This window comes from Lygodium microphyllum, unplaced genomic scaffold, assembly GCF_053477565.2.
Source record: "Lygodium microphyllum isolate KBCC unplaced genomic scaffold, Lygodium_microphyllum_v1.1.10 scaffold_541, whole genome shotgun sequence".
In the NCBI taxonomy this organism is placed as follows: Eukaryota; Viridiplantae; Streptophyta; class Polypodiopsida; order Schizaeales; family Lygodiaceae; genus Lygodium; species Lygodium microphyllum.
The window spans coordinates 3,869-24,709 of record NW_028229987.1 but is presented as its reverse complement, the minus strand read 5'-3'; the positions used below and the strand labels follow the sequence as shown (position 1 = coordinate 24,709).

Genomic DNA, 20,841 nt, shown 5'->3' with positions numbered 1-20,841 from the left:
TGAAATCTCATAGGATTTGTGAAAAGTAAAAACCAACAATAAATCCTCCTTCCATGTACTTGTTCCTCGTCTGTAGTGTAAATACATGGTATAGTGTTGTAAACATATTAAAATATTTATTTTTATGTCTTTCAAAAGGCCAAAAGGCTGTGGTAAACTGAAAGTTGCAAGGGGATATCTAAAGCAAATAAGTGTATATATCTACAGCACTTCCATTATGAAATTGTTCCACACCTAGCAAGTAGTCCTGCGGGCTTTGTAGAGATCTGAATCCAGCATATCGGAAATCCCTACTCAATCCTTCTTAGATCTAGATGTGCCCTATAATTACTACTTGGGGTGGTTACCATAGGTATCTTTATGATTCGGTGGTGTGAATTTTTGATTGTCATGTTGAGGACCCATGGTGGGACACATAGGTCATCTTAATATTCTAATGTGGTTAATCTCTATCTAGTGTGATCCTAGGGTACTTTTGACTACCACCTGTAGTGCATGAATGCTACTCTGGATCCTTTTGATGGGTTCTTGCAATGCCTACAATATTGTTGTGGTTTTAACTGTTCAAAGTAATTTATGAGAAGTCTCTATGCAAAGAAGCCATCTCAGGCATTTCATCGCCAACCCGGAGAGCTTGAGACATCGTTAATCAGGAAACTCAAAAAGTATTGGGAGCACTGAATATGTATCTTAAAAGGAAGTGCGTCTGCCACCTGTAGTGCATGAATGTTTACCATGGATCCTTTGATGGGTTCTTGCAATGCCTACAATATGTATTGTGGATTCAACTGTCCAAAGTAATTTATGAGAACACTCTATGCAAAGAAGCCATCTCAGGCATTTCATCTCCAACCTGAAGAGGTTGAGACACTGTTAATCAGGAAAGTCAAAAACGATTGACAGCACTGAATGTCTCTTAAAAGGCAGTGCCACTGCCATTGTGCAGTTGTGATCCATACAAGCCGTTTTTGAAAGGTTTCCTATGGATGTTCTCTTAAAAGGCAGTGCAACCGCCATTGTGCAGTTGTGATCCATACAAGACGTTTTTGAAAAGTTTCCTATGGATGTTCTCTGTTGGGAACACACTGCACCATGAAAGTCTTTTTGGCATGAACTGTCATGGGATGAGTTCCAAATTTTTACCCTCAAAACCTCAGAAGTATTGTGGATTAAGAAATATGCCGCTGAAAAACACATCATTAAAAAATCTTTACAAAGTAACATCAATTCAAGCACACCTTTCAAAAATCAAGTGTTACAATGACATGATTTTTAGAGCCTGTCCATGACCTTTGTGACTGTCAGATGCCCACAGTTGCACACCACTTGGGCTGAGTGGAGGGCAGGGAGGAGCAGTTGCACACCACTTGGGCTGAGTGGAGGGCAGGGAGGAGCAGGATAATGAGTAACAATGGTTATGCAAGCTGGGAGGAGGGGGGACTAGCACAGAAGCTCCATAGATGTCATGTTTAGAAGTAAAACCAGGCTTGTGAAGATTGTTGATGTGGAGTTTGCAGGTGATACAGCAATTTATGCTTACATTTGCAAGTATTCCTTTCTTTGATTGTATGTTTTGACGTATTCACAAAAGAATATCTTGCAATCTTGTCTGTGAGTGACTTCCACTCTTTTTACGTCTAATTATGCTTAGCTGTGCCATATGCTTTCTTGAATAAGGTGTGCTCTGCACTTGGCTCATTGGAATCCCTTGTTATTTCAGGTCATAGGCATTGTTGTTGCAGACACCCCTGACAATGCCAAGTCTGCTGCTCAAATGGTTAAGGTCGAGTATGAAGAACTTGCCCCAATCCTGAGTATTGAGGATGCTCTTAAGGCTGGGTCTTATCATCCTGGCACAGAGCGCCTACTTCAGAAAGGAAACGTGGATGCATGTTTTCAAAGTGGACATTGTGACTATACAATTGAAGGCAAGGTTCAAGTGGGAGGACAGGAGCACTTCTATTTGGAACCAAATTCAACACTGATTTGGACAACTGATGGTGGGAATGAAGTTCATATGGTTTCTTCTACTCAGGTGGGAATGAAGTTCATATTACAGTTCGGACTTGAACGTTGCGGCTGATCATTCCTATTTGCAAAACTTTTTCTTCATGTTCTCATTCCTTTTTACAAAATTTCAGGCTCCCCAAAAACACCAGAAATTTGTTTCACATGTTCTTGGCATCCCAATGAGCAAAGTTGTTTGCAAGACAAAACGAATTGGAGGTGGTTTTGGTGGCAAGGAAACGAGGTCAGCTTTTATTGCAGCAGCAGCTGCTGTGCCTGCCTATATTCTGCGACGGCCTGTAAAAATAACCTTAAACAGGGATATTGACATGTTGATTACTGGACAGAGGCATCCTTTCCTTGGTAAATACAAGGTTAGTTTTCCTGTATTCCATCTTTCTCTTTTAGTTTTGGTACTCTTAAGGCATAAGTATGTAGGTTGACAAAGGCGAGTACACATGAGAAAATATGTAGAAAGGTTGCACCAGCTTCATTGGTTTTGATTATTCACAGACCGCTTTTAATGATCGACTGCTGTTGGCATAGGTGGGCTTCACAAAGGAGGGTAAGATCTTGGCATTGGATCTGGAAATCTATAACAATGGTGGAAATTCACTTGATTTGTCTCAATCAGTTTTGGATCGGGCTATACTTCATTCAGACAATGTTTATGAAATACCAAATGTGCGCATTTTTGGAAGGGTATGCTATACCAATCTTGCAAGCAATACAGCTTTTCGAGGATTTGGTGCACCACAAGGGATGCTGATCACTGAAAATTGGATTGAGGAGATTTCACATCTGCTTCAGAAAAAACCTGAGGAGATCAGGGTACTCCCTCATGAGCTCCTATACCCTTTAAGTAAGATTTGATCAATATGCTTGTTCATTTCTCCCCTTGTAGTCATAAGCTTGAGGAAATAAGGGTAAGCACCATCTGTGATTACTAAGTAAGATGTGATTCGGTATGCTTTCAACCCCCTCTTTATTTTAGTGGTTACGTGGAAAGAGTATATTACTGATCGTGAACCCTAAATTGATGTGTGTAAGCCTTTCTGCACCTGAAAGTTCTCTCAAAAAAGTGTTCATAAATTCATTCTGGATGTAAGTTAGACCATTCTGAGACTACTCAAGAACATCATCAGTAGAGTAGTATTTGATTTCATTAATCTAATCAGGTTTGGAACTCCCTAATGATTTGCCTCTTGAGTGGTTGGAAAATTCCAACTGTCTATGACTGCACTTGGTGCTTAAAGACACACACCTAATCCTTGCTGAAAGAATTGAACTGCACCACTACATGAGAACTTACTGGCCCTAAATGCTGTACAGTTGGGTTGTGACAATATGCTAACTTCAGGCAATGGTAACAGAAAAGTATTTCTGCAGACATAGCTGAGACTTACAAACTGAGGCACAGGGTTCTGAGCGATCAAATTTGTTAACTCACCTACTATGCTCATCCTCGAGTGGGGGCTTGCATTTAGGCAGAAGAAACTGGGACTTCAAGTCCCTTTCAAATATACCTTGCTCAAATTTCTGCCAAGTTTATATTTCCCCCTCTTACTACCAGACAATAAAAATGCTTACTGACCCACCACATTTTCACACGAGCAAGTGTTGGTGAAAGGGAAAAATGGGAACCATGGTTTCTATGGTCAAATTCAACAGAAAATGCTCATGAGTATTAACTTTGGCTTCTTGGTCTCTCCCATATTCTCCATCTTTATTCTTCTTGTACATGGGCTCTGTTGGATTTCTCCCACAGAATAGTTAGTAGAATCAAGATTGCAATGCACATTTCTGAGAGCTTTTGAGAATGTTTAGTGGGCATAATTGGCATGCAGACAGCACAGATTATTCAAATGCATGAACTAGGGGAAAAGTAAAAAAGAATTCATGGCCAATCACAGTGATGATTTGTATTTACTGTCCTTGAGTAGGAATACCAAAGATGCTTGGATGCTTTTGGTATATACCAAAGGTCCACATCCTAAACGACTCAAGATTAGGCATGCTCGAAATATTATTGGGTGCCCTAACCTGGCTCCTTTTGAGACCTTCCAGGCTTGTTTGCCCATCTCAGCCACTGTCTATTCATCACTACCAACATAATTTAAGCCATCCATAGGCTAAGCAATGATCTGTGCGGAACACAATGTACATTCTGGACCAGTCATTGCCGTCATGCAGGCTGCAATGTTTAACATTTCTCTGGTGAAGTGCCATAAAACTAAGATCTCTTGGTTATGAAGATTTTGTATCATCTTGATTGGATATGTTAGCTAAGCTGATTGTCAGCATCTTAAAGATGTAGATTATTTTACATGTAGAGAATTTCTAATACAGGGCTAGGACAGGATTGATGCAGGAAGCTTTCTGCCACTTAATGAGCGCTATCATTAAGGAGGACGTCATCAAGAGAAGACAACATTTTTTTTTTGTCTATTTCAAGAAGGCTTTTGCTAGTGCGCCACATGTGCTTCTATTCCAAAGACTACAGCATTTGGTCATATAGTGTGGACCTTTTTGTACTCTATGACTTGTGAGGAAGGGTCTGACTTAGTAGGGGACCTATTAGATAGCATCACCAGCATTAGGGGGTGAAGCAGGGACAGCCTTGACTGACAGGAGGCTCTACAAAGGCTCCTTGATGGGATGAGAAATTTTGTGAGCAGGACTTGGTGTGTCTGTAAGTAAGATTATCTTTCCACTTGGAATCTACAAAAGAGCATCCATAGTTTTGAAGGGGATAGTGTCCAGCTGGCACAACCCCCACACCAATTTTACATCTGTGCTCATGTAACTCACCTCAAGTGGCTTTCCATTTTATTTTCATTATATCCCTCAGTTGTACATATTCATCTCTCTCTCTCCATCTTTATAAGTGAGAGTGTGTTGAAACATTCGAAACATACAAAAGCTTCTAAACAAGGGACAGGTACCTCATGATGGCGTGACAAGATCCTTATGAACGCAAGAGTAATAGATGCTTGGGTTGTATGAATGCAAGCGTAGTACATGCTTGGGTTGTTTTTGTCCATTCTGGATAAGCAAGATAATATAAGAAGAAATGTGTCATGCAGCATTTTGTCGAAGAAACTTTTACATCCACGTCTCTACTCTGCTATTCTAGCTCTATCTTGACACTAGAATCAGTGGGTTGATTGTTGAGAATGGAGATTTCAGGAGCAAAAGAAGTATCCAACATCAAGAATGAGGAGGTCAACAACACATAGAGCATTTGTAGTGCTAAGAACTGAGTCTTCTTCGAATTCGACAAGTCTAAGGCAACTCTACCTCATGAAGGTGCAGAGTTAGTTCAAGCCTAGTTCAAATGTGGATTGCTCTAATCAACATGGGAAGATTGAGATATATGATCTCATAAGAGATCCATGAACAAATGCAGGTGGTGTGAAATGTGATAACAAGCATGGGCTTGTGCTGAGATGTCGTAGCTCCAGCCTTGAGTTTAAGTTCCTGACTGAACACTTACCTAACCTCAAGATAGAGCTGGATGCTGAAGAGAACTATAAGTATATCCTGACTGAGAATAGTTCAGCAGTGTCACGACGTTCGGCTCTACCCCCCCACTCCGTCTGATCGCGCCCACCCCCCCATTTGGATCACGCTCTTTGCCTCTGCCTGCTCGCGCCCACCTCCTAGTGGGGATCACGCCCCTTGCTCCGCCAGTTCGCGGCCCGTTTTGTTCTTCCCCCCTATTTCCGCCCGGCCTGTCTGTTTTGCCCCTCGCTTGGACGTCTGTCCTGCGCCTTTGGCCGCCCACACGACTAGCCATTTCGCCCGCTTCGCACTTCCCCCACCCGTCCACCCAGGCGTGAGACCCCCCCCCCCCCCCCCCCCCCATCCCTAGACCCAATCCCCCTCCTCCCATAGGAGGTGATGAGCCACACACACCTACCTCCTCCGCGCACCAACAGTCTTCCCCCTCCCACAGCCACCAGCTCATCCGCCCCTGCCACCCGCCATACCTTCCCAAGGCAGGCACAACTATTGCCACAAGAGTTTTTCCGCAGTGGCCCATGGTCCTACCCGAGAGTTGCGGAGCGCGGAGAGTTCCTGCTACCTCTAGAGGTGGGGATCTTCGTGGTTCGTAAGTCAAGGAGGAGCAAGGTCCATCTACTAGCACCACCAGATGGACCAAACTACGCCTTTTTTCTTCAGGCCTCTCACTCAGGGGAATGGACGACCACACAGATTGAGGAGTTGAAGAGTCAGGTGGCGGATCACATCTCCCAATAGATGGGAGATGAAGGATCAGCACTGTTTGCACAGCAGTGGCCTGGTTGCATGATGGACATTAACTGGTGGGCTGGTGTCGAGGTCCCACACTTGAGCATTATCTTTAGAGCCCCACAGTGGAGAGCTCCGAGGGATATGATCGAGTAGCCCCTGGCACAGGCGGCCCATTTCTACTAGTGTACAGAGTTGCGATTCTCAGCATGGCTGATAGGTGCATTGATAGTACCACCTGGAGCATCTATCACCCCTATGGTTCAGTTGAGGGCCACCATGGGGGACTGGAGTTCACCGTCTAGACGGCAAAGCGCACTTGCATGCCTCACAGTCTCTCCTCCTCATCAACAGCATCCACACCGAACAGATGCCTGTTCAGTCAGTCACAGGTTTCCCCATGAGCTTACACCTTGCATCTTAGAATGTGAATAGTCTCCACTACAGTGGGGCATATGGTTCCAGGAAGTTGATTGTTCGGCAGAAGCTGTAGCCTGCCCTTGCCGGATGGATCGACATCTTGCTTCTGCAGGAGCACAACCTCACCCCCACCGAGGCCCAACGGGTTGGGAAGGTACTTCTTGGCAGCTCACACACTTACTGGGAGCATGCCATAGGTGCCCATGGCAGGAGTGGATGCGTATGCACCTCTATTGCCCGGAGTCTCACCGCCTGTGTACGAGACTACGGGACGATAGTGGCAGGAAGGGTTCTATGGATCAGATAGGATATTGGGGATTCGTGCATTGGAGTCCTCAATGTCTATGCCCCTACGGAGGTTAGGGCACGCAACAGGTTCTGGATGGAGATCGCAGATGGACTCCCAGAGATGGACTCCTGGATCGTTGGAGGAGATTTCAACAACCTGGAGGCTTTGGAGGACCAGCATGGTAGAGGCAGAAACTACTAGGGCATGGCTGGGGAAGAGTAGGAGGCATGGGAGGTCTTTTTGCTTGCAGTCGGAGCACGTGATGCTTGGAGAGACCTGCCTGCCACAGGAGGGAGAGGTCGTTGGACTTCTCTTGGGGATACAGGCGGCTAGGTGGAGTCTTGCTGGAGCGGCTGGATAGGTTTTATGTGGGAGAGAGGGGAGGCTCTCGTGGAGGCCAGATTGAGCAGTTGGTGTGCACCACGTTGTCCGATCATTGCCCGATTCTCTTGACGCTTGACCCCCCAACATCTGTCCTAGATACACAATCGTGTCGGATCCCTGACTCGATCTATAGAAGGGAGGAGGTGACAAGACAAATAGAGCAGATTTGGACCAGAGAGTGGGACAGGAGGGACCGGATAGCAGAGGAGGTTGCAGAGGTCCTAGCCGAGTCGAGCAGAATCTGCCAAGAGGCAGCCATACAGACCAACCAGCAGTGCTGGGAGGAGGAGAGAGCACTCCGGCGGGACCTTGCAGCCACGCAGAGATTATTGCAGGAGGCACCAGGGGATACCACCCTCCACGTGCAGAAGGTGCACGCACGAGCAGCCATTGCTGGCCTAGAAGACAAGCGCTCGGAGTTCTCATTCCGAACCTCAGCAGCCTTCTGGGCGCGGAAGGGGTGTAAAATATTACACGGCGCAGCGAACAGAATCTGAGAAAGAGATAGAGAGTACACAACAGATAAGAGGAGAATCAGTAAAATTCTTTAACTCCAAACAACTGATACAAAGATGGCTCTGTCCACCCGTGCGCTTCCAATGAATGAAGCTTAGATGGCGATCTAGACAGAAGATAGGTGAAGAGCTTAAGGCTAGCTGGAACAACAACTCTGACTGGGTGAAAGATGAGTGTAAGATGGCTGCGAAGGGGTTTAGCTTTTATAGCCCGCGAAGGTCGTTAGGTCGGCCTGCTGACCGACCTACCATATGAGCCTCCACTAGTCGGCCAGGGAATATTCCAGGGAATATTCCCTTTACCATCGGGCCGGGGGCGCTGCCCCCGGACCCCCGCCAGGGGGGCCGCTGGCCCCCCTGGGACCCCCCAGCCAGGGGCCGCTTCCGCGGCCCCCGGACCCCACAATAGGGGCCCCTTTTAACTCCCTTACCACGCAACTCAATGCAATGTGCCTCGAGTTGCTACCAGCTTAACCACTCCGTCTAACCCAAAGATTAGACCCACAATGGTCACCTTTTTTGCCATCCGGTCACATAGACCTCATCTGATATACAAGTCAGGACTCCACCAATGTCCGGGCTCACACTTGGCTTCTCCTCATAATGGGGGCCTTACAACTTTGAGCACCATGGATCATTGGTAGTACCTAATGAGGGTGGGGCATTGATCATATCTAACACCCCCCCTCAATGTCCACCCATAGGTGAACTATCTCCTCGGCCCAATGCCGAGTCTCTGAAGATGAACTTGAAGCAGATCCTTCGTAAGTGCTTTGGTGAAGATATCTGCTCCATTCTCCTCTGTTGGACAGTAGACCAATTCCACTATCCCATCCTCCATCAAATCACGCACATAGTGATACTGGATCTCTATATGTTTGGTGCGTGCATGAAACACTGGATTTTTGGCAATGGCGATGCAACTCTGATTGTCACATCTCAGCACAGTTGGTTCTTCATCCTGCACTCCCATATGCCATAGAATCCTTCTCAACCATACGGCCTCACATGCAGCAAAACAAGCTGCCTTGTACTCTGCTTCGGTAGAAGACAATGCCACTGTTGGTTGCTTCTTACTAATCCAAGAGAAAATTCCTGAACCCAAAGAGAAACAATAACCAGAAACTGACTTCCTGGAATCAATGTCTCCTGCCCAATCTGAGTCACAGTTCCCCACAAGAGAAGTTCCGAAACTGTATGTGATACCATAGTCAAGAGTTTTCTTCAAGTATCTGAGCACCCGCATCCCAGCCTTCCAATGACTCTCATGAGGTTTGTTTGAGAACCTGCTCAAAACACCAACAGCAAAACTGATATCTGGTCTGGTGTTACACAAGTAGATTAGACTGCCGACCAACCTCCTATACCTCCCAATGTCTGCTAGTGCTGATGTATCCTCAACGGATAACTTTACATTCACCTCCATAGGTGTAGCTATCTCCTTGCACTCGGTCATGCCAAATGCCTTCAAGATCTCCCATGCATACTTCTTTTGAGAGATGAAGATCTTTCCTGGCTCTTGCCAGACTTCAATCCCCAAACAATAGTGCAGCAAGCCCAAGTCTGTCATTTCAAACTCAAAACTCAAAGCCTTTCGAGTTTGGTTGATCATATCTTCATAGTCACCTGTAATAAGAAGGTCGTCCACATATAGGACAATCACTACAGACTTTTTACCATCCCTGTAAACATACAAGTTAGCATCTGAGGCACATCTTTTGAAGTTTAGGTTTAAAAAGAACCTATCTATCCGCTGGTACCATGCTCTGGGGGCTTGTTTCAGCCCATACAATGCCTTCTTCAGTTTACACACTTTGTTCTCAGAATGGGGGGCCTCAAACCCTGGTGGCTGAGCCACGTACACCTCCTCCTTGAGGTCACCATTTAAGAACGCTGACTTAACATCCATTTGGTACACTGGCCACTTCTTGTGGGCAGCCACTGCAAGTACCGTGCGAATAGTGGTCATTCTGGCAGTTGGGGCAAATGACTCTTGAAAATCAAACCCTTCAACTTGTGAAAATCCTTGGGCAACCAGTCTAGCTTTGTACTTTTCTAAGGTACCATCAGCCTTGTACTTTACCTTCCAGATCCACTTGGTGCCAATAATCTTCCGCTTTGCTGGCCGATCCACTAGCACCCAAGTGTCATTCTTCATTATGCTGTCATACTCCGCCTGCATAGCAGCCTTCCATGATGGATCTGCAAGTGCTTCTTCTAAGTCAGTTGGCTCCTTTACTTCTCTCATAATCTCAACCATCAAGGCCATGTTGACTATGTGAGCAGAAGCCCTCCTTTGCTCCTCTATTCTCTGAGACCTCCTTGGTCCGTCTGCCTTCTCCTCAACAGATGCAGGCATAGGATTATTGTGGTCATAGAGCTGCTTCACCCAGCGCGGCAATGGCTTTTCCGGTGGGGTGATGTCAGTTTGGTGAACTTTTTCCTCATCATCTGAAGATGATGCTTCCTCCTCCTTAAGGATAGGGATAGCTCTCGGGACAGGTTCATAGTGGACTACTTCTTCGCTTGATGATAAAGTGGAAGACCTTGCCTTCTCCTCCTCCACTGTATGCGGCTCCTCCTTGAACACCACATCACGGCTCGCGATGATCTTCTTTGCCTCTTGGTCATATAACTTGTAAGCCTTCTGCTCATCACTATAACCCAAGAAGATACATTTTCTGCTTTTTGGTTGTAACTTGTTTCTCTTCTCATCTGGAACATGTGCATAACATTCACATCCAAAAATTCTGAAATGTGAAACAGATGGTTTCTTACCAGTGTAAGCCTCATGAGGTGTTTTTCCCTTGAGAGCCTTTGTGTAGCTCCGATTTAGAATGTAGACTGCAGTATTAACAGCTTCAGCCCAAAAATGGTTAGGCAATCCCTTGCCCTTTAGCATGCATCTTGCCATCTCCACAATGGTACGATTCCTGCGTTCCACAACACCATTCTGCTGAGGTGTGTGAGGCGTCGTCAATTGACGCTTGATCCCTTTGCTCTTGCAAAAGCCTTCAAACTCCTTTGAGTTGAACTCACCACCACCATCTGTTCTAAATTTCTTCACACTTTTCCCTGTTTCATTCTCAACAAGTATTAGCCATTCTTTAAACTTACCAAAAGCTTGAGCCTTATCACGAAGGAAGTACACCCACATCTTCCTACTGTAGTCGTCGACAATCAACATAAAATAAGAAGATCCCCCCAAGGCCTGTGTAGGCATCTTACCACACAAGTCAGCATGCACCAACTCTAGAGGAGCATGTGCTCTATTCTTGCTTTCTTGTGGAAATGCCTTTCTCTGTTGCTTGCCCATCATACAAGCTTCACATGGTTCCTTCAATTCAGTTATTGTAGGTAGGTGAGCAACCATACCTTGCTTTTGCATCTCCTTCAATACTGCAAATCCGATGTGTCCAAACCTTTCATGCCAAAGCTTACTTGTGCCCACTCCAGCGGTGGCTGTAAGAGCACTTAGCTCATACAGGTTGTTCCTCCTTTCTCCTTTGCCAACAATTGTGCCAGCACTATCAATAATTTCTGCACCTGTCTTCTTGAACCTCACTTCATGACCAAGATCAGTTATGGCAGCAACTGATAAGAGATTTCTTCTGATTTCGGGAACATACAACACATTTGAAAGCTTTTTGACTTCACCATTTGCAGCAACAAAAGAAATAGTACCTGTGCCCGCAGCAGGGCATTTAGCATCATTTCCAACCGTCACCGTGATGGATTCTTGTAGAGGCTGCATAGAACTGTATAGACCTTTCTTGTTGGTCATGTGACGGGAGGCCCCACTATCCAACACCCAAGAGTCAGTGGTAGATTCTTCTTGCGCCGAGGAGCACACTTCCTCAATGGTCGCCATGAATAATTCCAACTCTGCTTCAGCCGTATTGGCTGTCTCTTTCCCTTTAGTTTTAAGGGTACCATTCTTTTCATCTGCCTTCTTGACACGACAATCTGCAATTGCATGTCCTTTCTTCTTACAGTAGAAGCACTCTCCTTGAAACTTCTTCTTGCCGCCCTTTTTCTTTTTGTCACCATCATTTTTGGTGGAGGAAACACCTTTGCCTTTTGCATTGGCAGAGAATGCAGCATCTCCATTGTTGCTTCCTTCTCGGGCTTTCAGCCTCAACTCCTCCTCCATTAATAATGCACAAAACTCCTCAAAAGTCAAAGCTTGAGGTCTCACCTGAGTATTAAGGGCAGTTACTAGTCCATCAAACTTTTGTGGACAAATCCGAAGACACCTCCGAGCTAGCTCTTCGCTAGTCTTTTGTATCCCAGCGCCAGCCATCTGGTCGCGCAGATTCTTAATCCGAGTGATGAATGCTTCAACCGTCTCTCCTTCAGCAAACTTCTCCGCTGCTAGTTGATTCTCCAAGTTTTGAATCCTTGTTTGGTTTCGTGTTTCATACTGACTCCTTAGTACATTCCAAGCCTCTGACGCTTTGGTTGTATGCTGAATCAGAGTCAAAACACTGTCAGAACAGCTTGTAACTAAGGCACACAATGCATCTGCATTCCTTCGTTTCCAAGCTCGTAGAAGATCTGCATTCGGAGGAATCATCACACTAGGATTTGATGGGTCGGGGGTAGGCTGTGGTTCTGCGTCAGTCCCCAGCACAGTCTCCAGAAGCTCATAAGAATCAAGGATAGTAGTAATTTTGAACTTCCACAAGGTGTAGTTTGTACCATCTAACTTGCCTTCGCTGAAGGTTGGTGGACGAATCCTCAGTGTTTGAATAGCCGGTACAGCAGCACCACCTCCTGCACCGCTTCCTGATGCGCCAGAACTGCTTCCCGGAGTCGACATCGTTTCTCTTTGCTGTTGAAGCCTTTGCCTCTTGCACTCTCTCCGATCTCTAGAGCCCCCTGGGCTCTGATACCATGTAAAATATTACACGGCGCAGCGAACAGAATCTGAGAAAGAGATAGAGAGTACACAACAGATAAGAGGAGAATCAGTAAAATTCTTTAACTCCAAACAACTGATACAAAGATGGCTCTGTCCACCCGTGCGCTTCCAATGAATGAAGCTTAGATGGCGATCTAGACAGAAGATAGGTGAAGAGCTTAAGGCTAGCTGGAACAACAACTCTGACTGGGTGAAAGATGAGTGTAAGATGGCTGCGAAGGGGTTTAGCTTTTATAGCCCGCGAAGGTCGTTAGGTCGGCCTGCTGACCGACCTACCATATGAGCCTCCACTAGTCGGCCAGGGAATATTCCAGGGAATATTCCCTTTACCATCGGGCCGGGGGCGCTGCCCCCGGACCCCCGCCAGGGGGGCCGCTGGCCCCCCTGGGACCCCCCAGCCAGGGGCCGCTTCCGCGGCCCCCGGACCCCACAATAGGGGCCCCTTTTAACTCCCTTACCACGCAACTCAATGCAATGTGCCTCGAGTTGCTACCAGCTTAACCACTCCGTCTAACCCAAAGATTAGACCCACAATGGTCACCTTTTTTGCCATCCGGTCACATAGACCTCATCTGATATACAAGTCAGGACTCCACCAATGTCCGGGCTCACACTTGGCTTCTCCTCATAATGGGGGCCTTACAACTTTGAGCACCATGGATCATTGGTAGTACCTAATGAGGGTGGGGCATTGATCATATCTAACAAGGGGGACACGATGTGCAGGGAGTTCTTCCAGGTGCACCAGCCCCGCACTGCAGGAGAGCAGTTACGCAGCCTTCGGGATCAGTATGGGAGGACCCGTTCTAGCCCAGATGAGTTGATGGAGATTGCCACCGACTATTATACGCGCCTTTTCCAGTAGGAGACAGCTTCAGCTAGAGAATAGAGATGTAGACAGTAGGTATGGGATCACATCCCGTCCCTTGTCACAGAGGAGATGGGACGCTCCCTTCTAGTCCCCTTTCACAGAGAAGGAACTAGAGGAGGCTTTCCATACATAGGACGGGCAGAAATGCTTGGGGGAGGATGGCCTCTCTAAGGCCTTCTTCACTACCTACTGGGAAGTGGTGAAGGACCCCCTACTGAGGGCCTTCCAGGAGATTTTCACTTCAGGACAGATGCCAGGAAGTCTCTCAGCAGGCCTCATCAGTCTTCTCCCCAAAGGGGGAGACCGGTTGGAGCTCTCCCAATGGAGACCGATCACCTTATTGCTAGTGGCCTATAAGGCACTAGCAAAGATGATTGGTAGGCGACTATGCCCCGTGCTTCCAAATATCATCCATGACACACAGACAGGCTTTGTCCAGGATAGGAGCATCCTTGACAATGTATTTATCTTCTTTGAGGCGATAGAGTGGGCTCAGCAAAGTGGGCAAAGATTGGCCATACTACTCTTGGATTTCGAGAAAGCTTATGACAGGGTGGACTGGGATTTCCTAGAGGGCACCATGGTGAGGTTGGGATTCCCCCAGGCTTGGATTCATGGGGTCTGCGCCCTATATAGATCGGCCACCAGCAGGGTTCTCATAGGCGGAAGGCGAGGGGAGAAGTTTCGGTTGGAGAGATCGGTTCGACAGGGTTGCTCCCTGGCCCCATACCTGTTTCTACTCTTCGCAAAGGCGATGTCTCACTTTCTCAGGTCACGTGTGAGTGGATTACGCGGCCTCCGACTTCCAGTGAGAGAGAAGATTGAGTTGCTAGACTCAGAGTACGTAGATGATACAACCCTCTACATAGAGGACGATGAGTTGATGCTGGAGAGAGTGAGGCTGGCTCTTGATGTGTTCTACTCTGTAGCAGGAGCGAAAATCAACCGGCGAAAGTTGGTTGGTTTCCTCACAGACCCGGACTCAAGCACGGAGTGGGGCGTCCACCTGGGATTTAGATGGGTGAGCAGAGGGCAGATCGTCTGGTACCTAGGAGTCCAAGTGGGACTCGACATCATTCCTGCCCAGCAATTTCTTCCTGTCTTGGATTCTATTCGGAGGAAACTGACCTATTGGAGCATGATTTGTCTCTCACTAGTAGCCAGACGAGCCCTGGTGTTTAACCAGGTCCTCCTAGTGATGGCCTGGTACATCGCCTCGTATTGGTGCTTTTCCTCATCGTGCGTAGTGCAGCTTTGCTGCCTAGTGCGGAATTTCCTTTGGTTAGGGTCTGATGGTTCCAGGAATTCTAGGGCCAAGGTGGCGTGGGCAACCATCATACGACATAAGTCAGAGAGAGGGCTTGGGATCATCCACCCAGAGTATCAGAGTATGGCCCTCTTGGGCAAGCTTGTTGTCCGCGGTCTCACAGTAGGCGGGCAGACCTGGAAGGTCCTATTGCAAGAGGGCCTTTAGGACTGTAAACTGAGGCTTGGCGGGGAGTGGAGGCCGTCCCTGAGATGGATCTTTACGTCTGCCCAGATCACCCCTCCCAGATCACCTTTCCTTCGCAGCTTACTTTCCGTGTGGTAGGGCCTCTGAAAGGCCCTAATCCAGAGCCCCCTAGGCTGCCAAGAGGAAATAGACCATCAGCCAGTGATCTGGAACCCCCAGGTCAAAGATCGGGAAGGGGCACAAATAGGTGAACGCCCCCATATCCAGTGGGTTGGGTGGGAGGCCGGGGAGGCCGGCCCGGCTCATACCATTAGGACATGGTAGGAGGTGTACAGGATGGCGGACGAGGACGTGTTGCAGCGAGTATCAGGCTGCTAGAGAGGAGTGTAGTTGAGGAGAAGGGAGATAGGCACAGCAATACCTTCGGAGTGGCTTGCTCCCTCGATACGTGAGCCGGGCGCTGTCACATAGCAGACACTGGGCGGAGCACAGCATCACGGAGCCCTTCGGACGGACCTTCTGGCGCCGCCTATGGGATAGCTAGAGGCCGAGGAGGGTGTTGTACTTCTTATGGCTGGTGGCACATGGAGGCTTAGCGGTGGGAAGTTAGCTTGCCCAGATGCAGGAGGGAGATTGTAAGCGCTGCACACAGCAGCCTTTGGAAACCCCAAAGCACTACCTTTGGTCATGTGAGGAGGTGCAGCTCGTGTGGAGAGGAGCATGACGCATCCTTCGCCGTATAGCACCCAACCTTGGATGTATCTCATGGGGAGCTTTTTGTTGGTAGGCAGCTAGCCAAGGCTGTCACCTTTTGTATGACACCGGGATGCAGGACACGATATTCATTATCGAGGCAGGGTCATGCGTAGTGGTCGGTTTGGAGGCTCTACCCATCCGCTAGGTATTGGAGCCCACAGTAGACCGCTTGGAGGTATGGGAGATCATAGGAAGTCTTACTGGATGGCATATTTGGAAGGCGCGGTGTCAGAGGCCTTCGGCGGAGAGAGACTTTCAGCACATGCGACCTTAGCAGAGCTCTGGACCTCCATCATCCACTCCCTCCGTGGCCGATGGGACCAGGTGTAGGGCAAGTCCGGGGCTCGTTAGGAGCTCCGAGGTCTTCATGCGCACTTGGGGCGGCCAGGGTCTATTCTTCATGATGCAGGCAGGCAGCCACACTTGGCGATATATAACACCCCCCCACCCCTTGGCTTCTTGCCCCCATCCCCCCAAGACCGCCTTGAGAGGCTTGTATACATGATGTATTGGTGACTTTGCATCAGCTCCAGCTAGTCTGTTGAGCATGAGCACCCTGTTGTAATCAGTTTTTTGAGTAATATAATTAGCCACATTTTATTTGCAAAAAAAAAATCTCAAGATAGGGCTAGAATAGCAGAGTAAAGACGTGGAGAAATGCACACAGAACTCATTCAATTCTTGCACTGCCTCACTCTTGTGCTCTCTTTTTGTGAGTCTCTCTTATAAACATGAACAGACATAGCAACTAATGTATTGTACTACTAGTAAGAGTCATTATGATATCAGAATGCAAAGTTTAGTTAGGGAGGAAGGCATAGAAGTCACAGCATAGCTCCTGTAGCTAGCATGTTTACAATGGCAACCCAATCCTCCAGCCTAGCCTAAGATCATTTGACACTGAGCAACAACCTTAGATTCCCCTGGGCTATTATGATATCAGAATGCAAAGTTTAGTTAGGGAGGAAGGCATAGAAGTCCCAGCATAGCTCCTGTAGCTAGCATGTTCACAATGGCAACCCATCCTCCAGCCTAGTCTTAGATCATTTGACATTTAGCAACAACCTTAGATTCCCCTGAGCTAGGAATACATCATACTTGGGTCCACACCATAATTCATAAACAGTCCTGTCAAATCTAAGACTGTGTCTTTGGCTAACTTGAGAAACTTGGGCAGTCTTTTGATATTGAAAATGAGCCACATGATTCTGGATTCAAAATCATATACCGCCAATTCAATGATCTCTCAAATAAACCAACTTCTCTGGTCACAACTTGGAGATTTGCAACAAAATTTGTCATAACTTGTTAGAATAAGAGACTTAAAGCTAGCAACGAAAGGTTTTCTTTGTTGTTCTTTACCTTGAGTGAAAAGGGTGAAGTAATTCTTAGTTTTATAATGATTTGAAGTGAAAATTCTTTCGTGAGCTCAATATACTTTTTCTACATTGGACTACTTGGTCCTAAATGCAATCTTAGTTTCTATTTGTTTTTTGGCTTTAAAAATGTTTAGATTATCCCTAAACTCTATTTCTGGTATAATATTATCAGATCATTCTCAATATGGTAACCTGTTTGATGGACAAATGATTACCTTACTTTTCAGGAGCTGAATTTTCAAAGGGAAGGCTATGAACTGCATTATGGTCAATGTATTGAGCATAGCACACTTGAGCGTGTTTGGTGTGAATTGAAAGAGTCTTGCACGTTTGAAAGGAGAAAAGCCGATGTTGAAAGGTACAACAAAGAACATCGTTGGAGAAAACGTGGAGTGGCAATGGTTCCAACAAAGTTTGGCATTTCATTCACAACCAAGTTTTTGAATCAGGTCTCTCTCTTTCTTGTTATCACCTTCAAGTGCACTGTTTAAAGCCAACACTCAGTTATCCCTGTTTCTATTGTTCACATCCACAATCACATACTCCCTCAGTCCCTAACGCCATATTGATGGTTGACGAGCTTTTCCAATCTTGTTTTGGGGAGATCCTGTTGTTTTTAGATACTTCCAGAAAGTTGATTATATTCTTATTTACCTAACCTTAATCTTTTACAGTTGAAACCAATCAAATTTTTATATCACATTCCAGGATTATATACTTTTCTGGAATGTACACAAATTTCCTGTGTTGAAAGATTGATACTCTCTTTGTAAGTAAAGCTTGCTTTGTATTCTTTTTCTATGTGACAGTTTTTGGACACTCTACAAGAGAAAATCAGTTCCAAATGACCATAAACAGGTAGGGTTATTAAAAGTGGAGTTTGGAAAAATAGAAGAATCCATTTATTACTAAAATTATGCAAATGACTTTTAATGAATCCCCTGATAAGGGTAAGAGATTAAAAAACATGCAGTTGCAGATTGGCATGCCATCAAGCAGCTGAGCCTCAAAACTTTAGCTTGCCTTATTCTGGATACATCCATGAGAGACCTCATGGGATGACTTTGGGCGCTTCTTACTGCTGCAGTTGGTTGTATCAGTCCCATGCTCATTTTGTGTTTCCATATCACCAGATGTAACAGATTATCAGTTTTTATTTCTCCCATCTATTTTGTTTTCTACTACCTAGATGTTTTGTTCAACCATGTTTTCTTTACTCTACTTGGCAAACATGATAGTTCCTTAAGTGTTTGATCTATTGATTTTTGTCTCATAGGCCAATTTGGCCTCTAGGATCTTGTAGCCAATTTGGCCTCTAGGATCAGAGCAGACATACTGAGGTTAGATGCAGAGAAGACTTGGATCCGAACCCCCTCCTCCCATGGCATGAGGATGGCACACTACCAGACCCACTTCCTTCAGGTATTTGAAGATGATTTCATTACCCAACCCACTTACATGGATACACAGCTGCCTCATGGATTGCGCACAGTTATTGGTCAGATCTGCACCTCATCCCACCACCTAAGGATTGAGACAAGTAGATGGGAGGGAAAACAGAAGAGGAACATATACCCACTATGCAACAGAGTCAGAGACAAAGGAACACTACATCTGCCAATGCATGGTATATTATGATATAAGGGGCAGAAAACAGTGTCTGTTTCAAGAAGGTTTTTGACCCTTGAGATGAATCAATGCAGTTTGAGGATCAGAGATGCTTGGGTTTCTTTCTCGTGGAGCTTCAGAGGCGCAGAGCAGCTACTCTACGGAGTAGGAGGCCCCCATAGCTCGGTTTACATAGACCAAGAGCACTCACTAACATTTTCATTGCTACACAACCGAGTATGGCACATACCACCACTACTGCCACACAGCCTACAGGAGTACATCATTGGACCTCATCTTCTGTAGGTGTCCGTTTGGATAGAGCAGTGGCACTCAGCTGGTCTAGGCACCCACGTTCACCCGGCTAGACATCCACACTACAAACAAATTAGAGCCATCATTGAGTACCACAAGAGATAGATGCCGAGACGCCTCAGCCATGCAAAGATATATCTCCTTAAAGGATAGACATCTCATTGATGGAGAGTTTCTTTTTCTACTTTTACTTTTGACATGTTTTCTTTTTATAGGACACTATTTCATTTTTCAGTCTTATAGGCATGTTTTTCATCCTTTCTCATTCCAAATGAGAAACACACCATCATTGTATGTATTGCTTTGGTCTCATAGGCCACATTGGCCTTTTACAGACATTAATATACTCTCTCTCTCTCTCTCTCTCTCTCTCTCTCTCTCATATTAGATATCGCCCTAATATGACGTGAGTGTAGCCTTGCTTTGGTACCATTGATAGAGAGATTGGATGTGAACTGTGCATGTAGTGATCGTTAGAAGCATGAGGGACCTGGCGTGATGTCAAACCTGTCATGATGGACCTGTCATGATATCAGACTTTTTGTGAGGTAGTATCTCTCTGACGTGAGGCAGATATCTCTTTGGCGTGAGGCAAACCTGTCGTGAGCAGGAATGTACCTGGCGTGAGGTAGACCTGTCGTGAGCAATGTACTGATGCAGAGATGTACTGAATGCATTGACACAGGAGCACTATATGCAGTAACGTACTGACATAGGAATGCCCTCCCTATTTCGAGAGTGACTGTTGCGCTGTGCACACTGATGTGAGTGTGCTCAGAAGCCTGACGTGCTGTGCCAACTGACGTGAATGCAGACTTGAGCAATGTACTGAGATTGCAGATGTACTCAGATTGATATGACATGAATGTACTCAGAATGACAGGAATGCAGACCTGGGTGAATGTATTGATGCACTGACTTGTGGACTAGGCAATGATGCATTGACTTTGATTTTGATCGTGTCCTGGAGTATGCAGTAATGCAGTGACTGGGGCTGCAACTTGTATTTCTACAGTGACTGTAAACAGTGCGAAGGCATTTGGGCTTGTAAAGATTATTGAGCTTGCAAAAAATTTAGTGAGGGGGTTAGGAAAACCCTGGAAATTTGCAGGAATCACAGACGTTGCTCTGATTTGACAGTACAAAGTACAAGCCAAGTGGCTTTGCACACAGTGTGTGAGAGATGTATATTGCACACAAATGTAAGCATCAAACCGTGGAAAATGAATATTTGGGAGACAAATCTGATCAAGAACTAACACAACTGTTCATGGAAGCAATGTTCAACACCCCTTCTAAGAACACACGGTACAAGACGTATGGCCATAGGGTCCGTGATTGGACTTTTTCCCCAGCATCTGACAGGCATGGAAAGACCTCATGCACCATGAATGAAAGGAAGTACAAAGAAATTCATCTCATGATTCGCTTTGAACTACGAATTATGAGACAGGAATTGGAAAAAGAAATATGAGAGTAGGCCAAAGCCGAACTAATAGTAAATTAGAAGGCAGAAATGCAAGACATGCAGATAAAGATTAAGAATGACTTAGAGGCACAAATGCTGCCCAAAATGCACACGCTGAAAACTGAAATGGAGAAAGTGGTAGATGCCTACAAATTTGAAATCTTAGAACTGAGGGAAGAATTGAATACATTTAAGAAA

General features: G+C 46.1%; 1 protein-coding gene across 1 annotated transcript in view; it reads left to right on the top strand.

Moving 5' to 3' along the window:
• The window catches only part of LOC148008025 (xanthine dehydrogenase 1-like), a 28,893-nt gene extending 10,655 nt beyond the window's left edge, over positions 1-18,238 (top strand). The window contains exons 2-6 of the mRNA XM_087674521.1: positions 1,721-2,035; positions 2,142-2,381; positions 2,554-2,838; positions 17,480-17,701; positions 18,062-18,238. Of these exons, the coding sequence (XP_087530647.1) occupies positions 1,721-2,035; positions 2,142-2,381; positions 2,554-2,838; positions 17,480-17,701; positions 18,062-18,100 (1,101 nt within the window). The 3' untranslated portion in view covers positions 18,101-18,238. The remainder of the gene's footprint in view (positions 1-1,720; positions 2,036-2,141; positions 2,382-2,553; positions 2,839-17,479; positions 17,702-18,061) is intronic.
• The last annotated feature ends 2,603 nt before the right edge of the window (positions 18,239-20,841 follow it).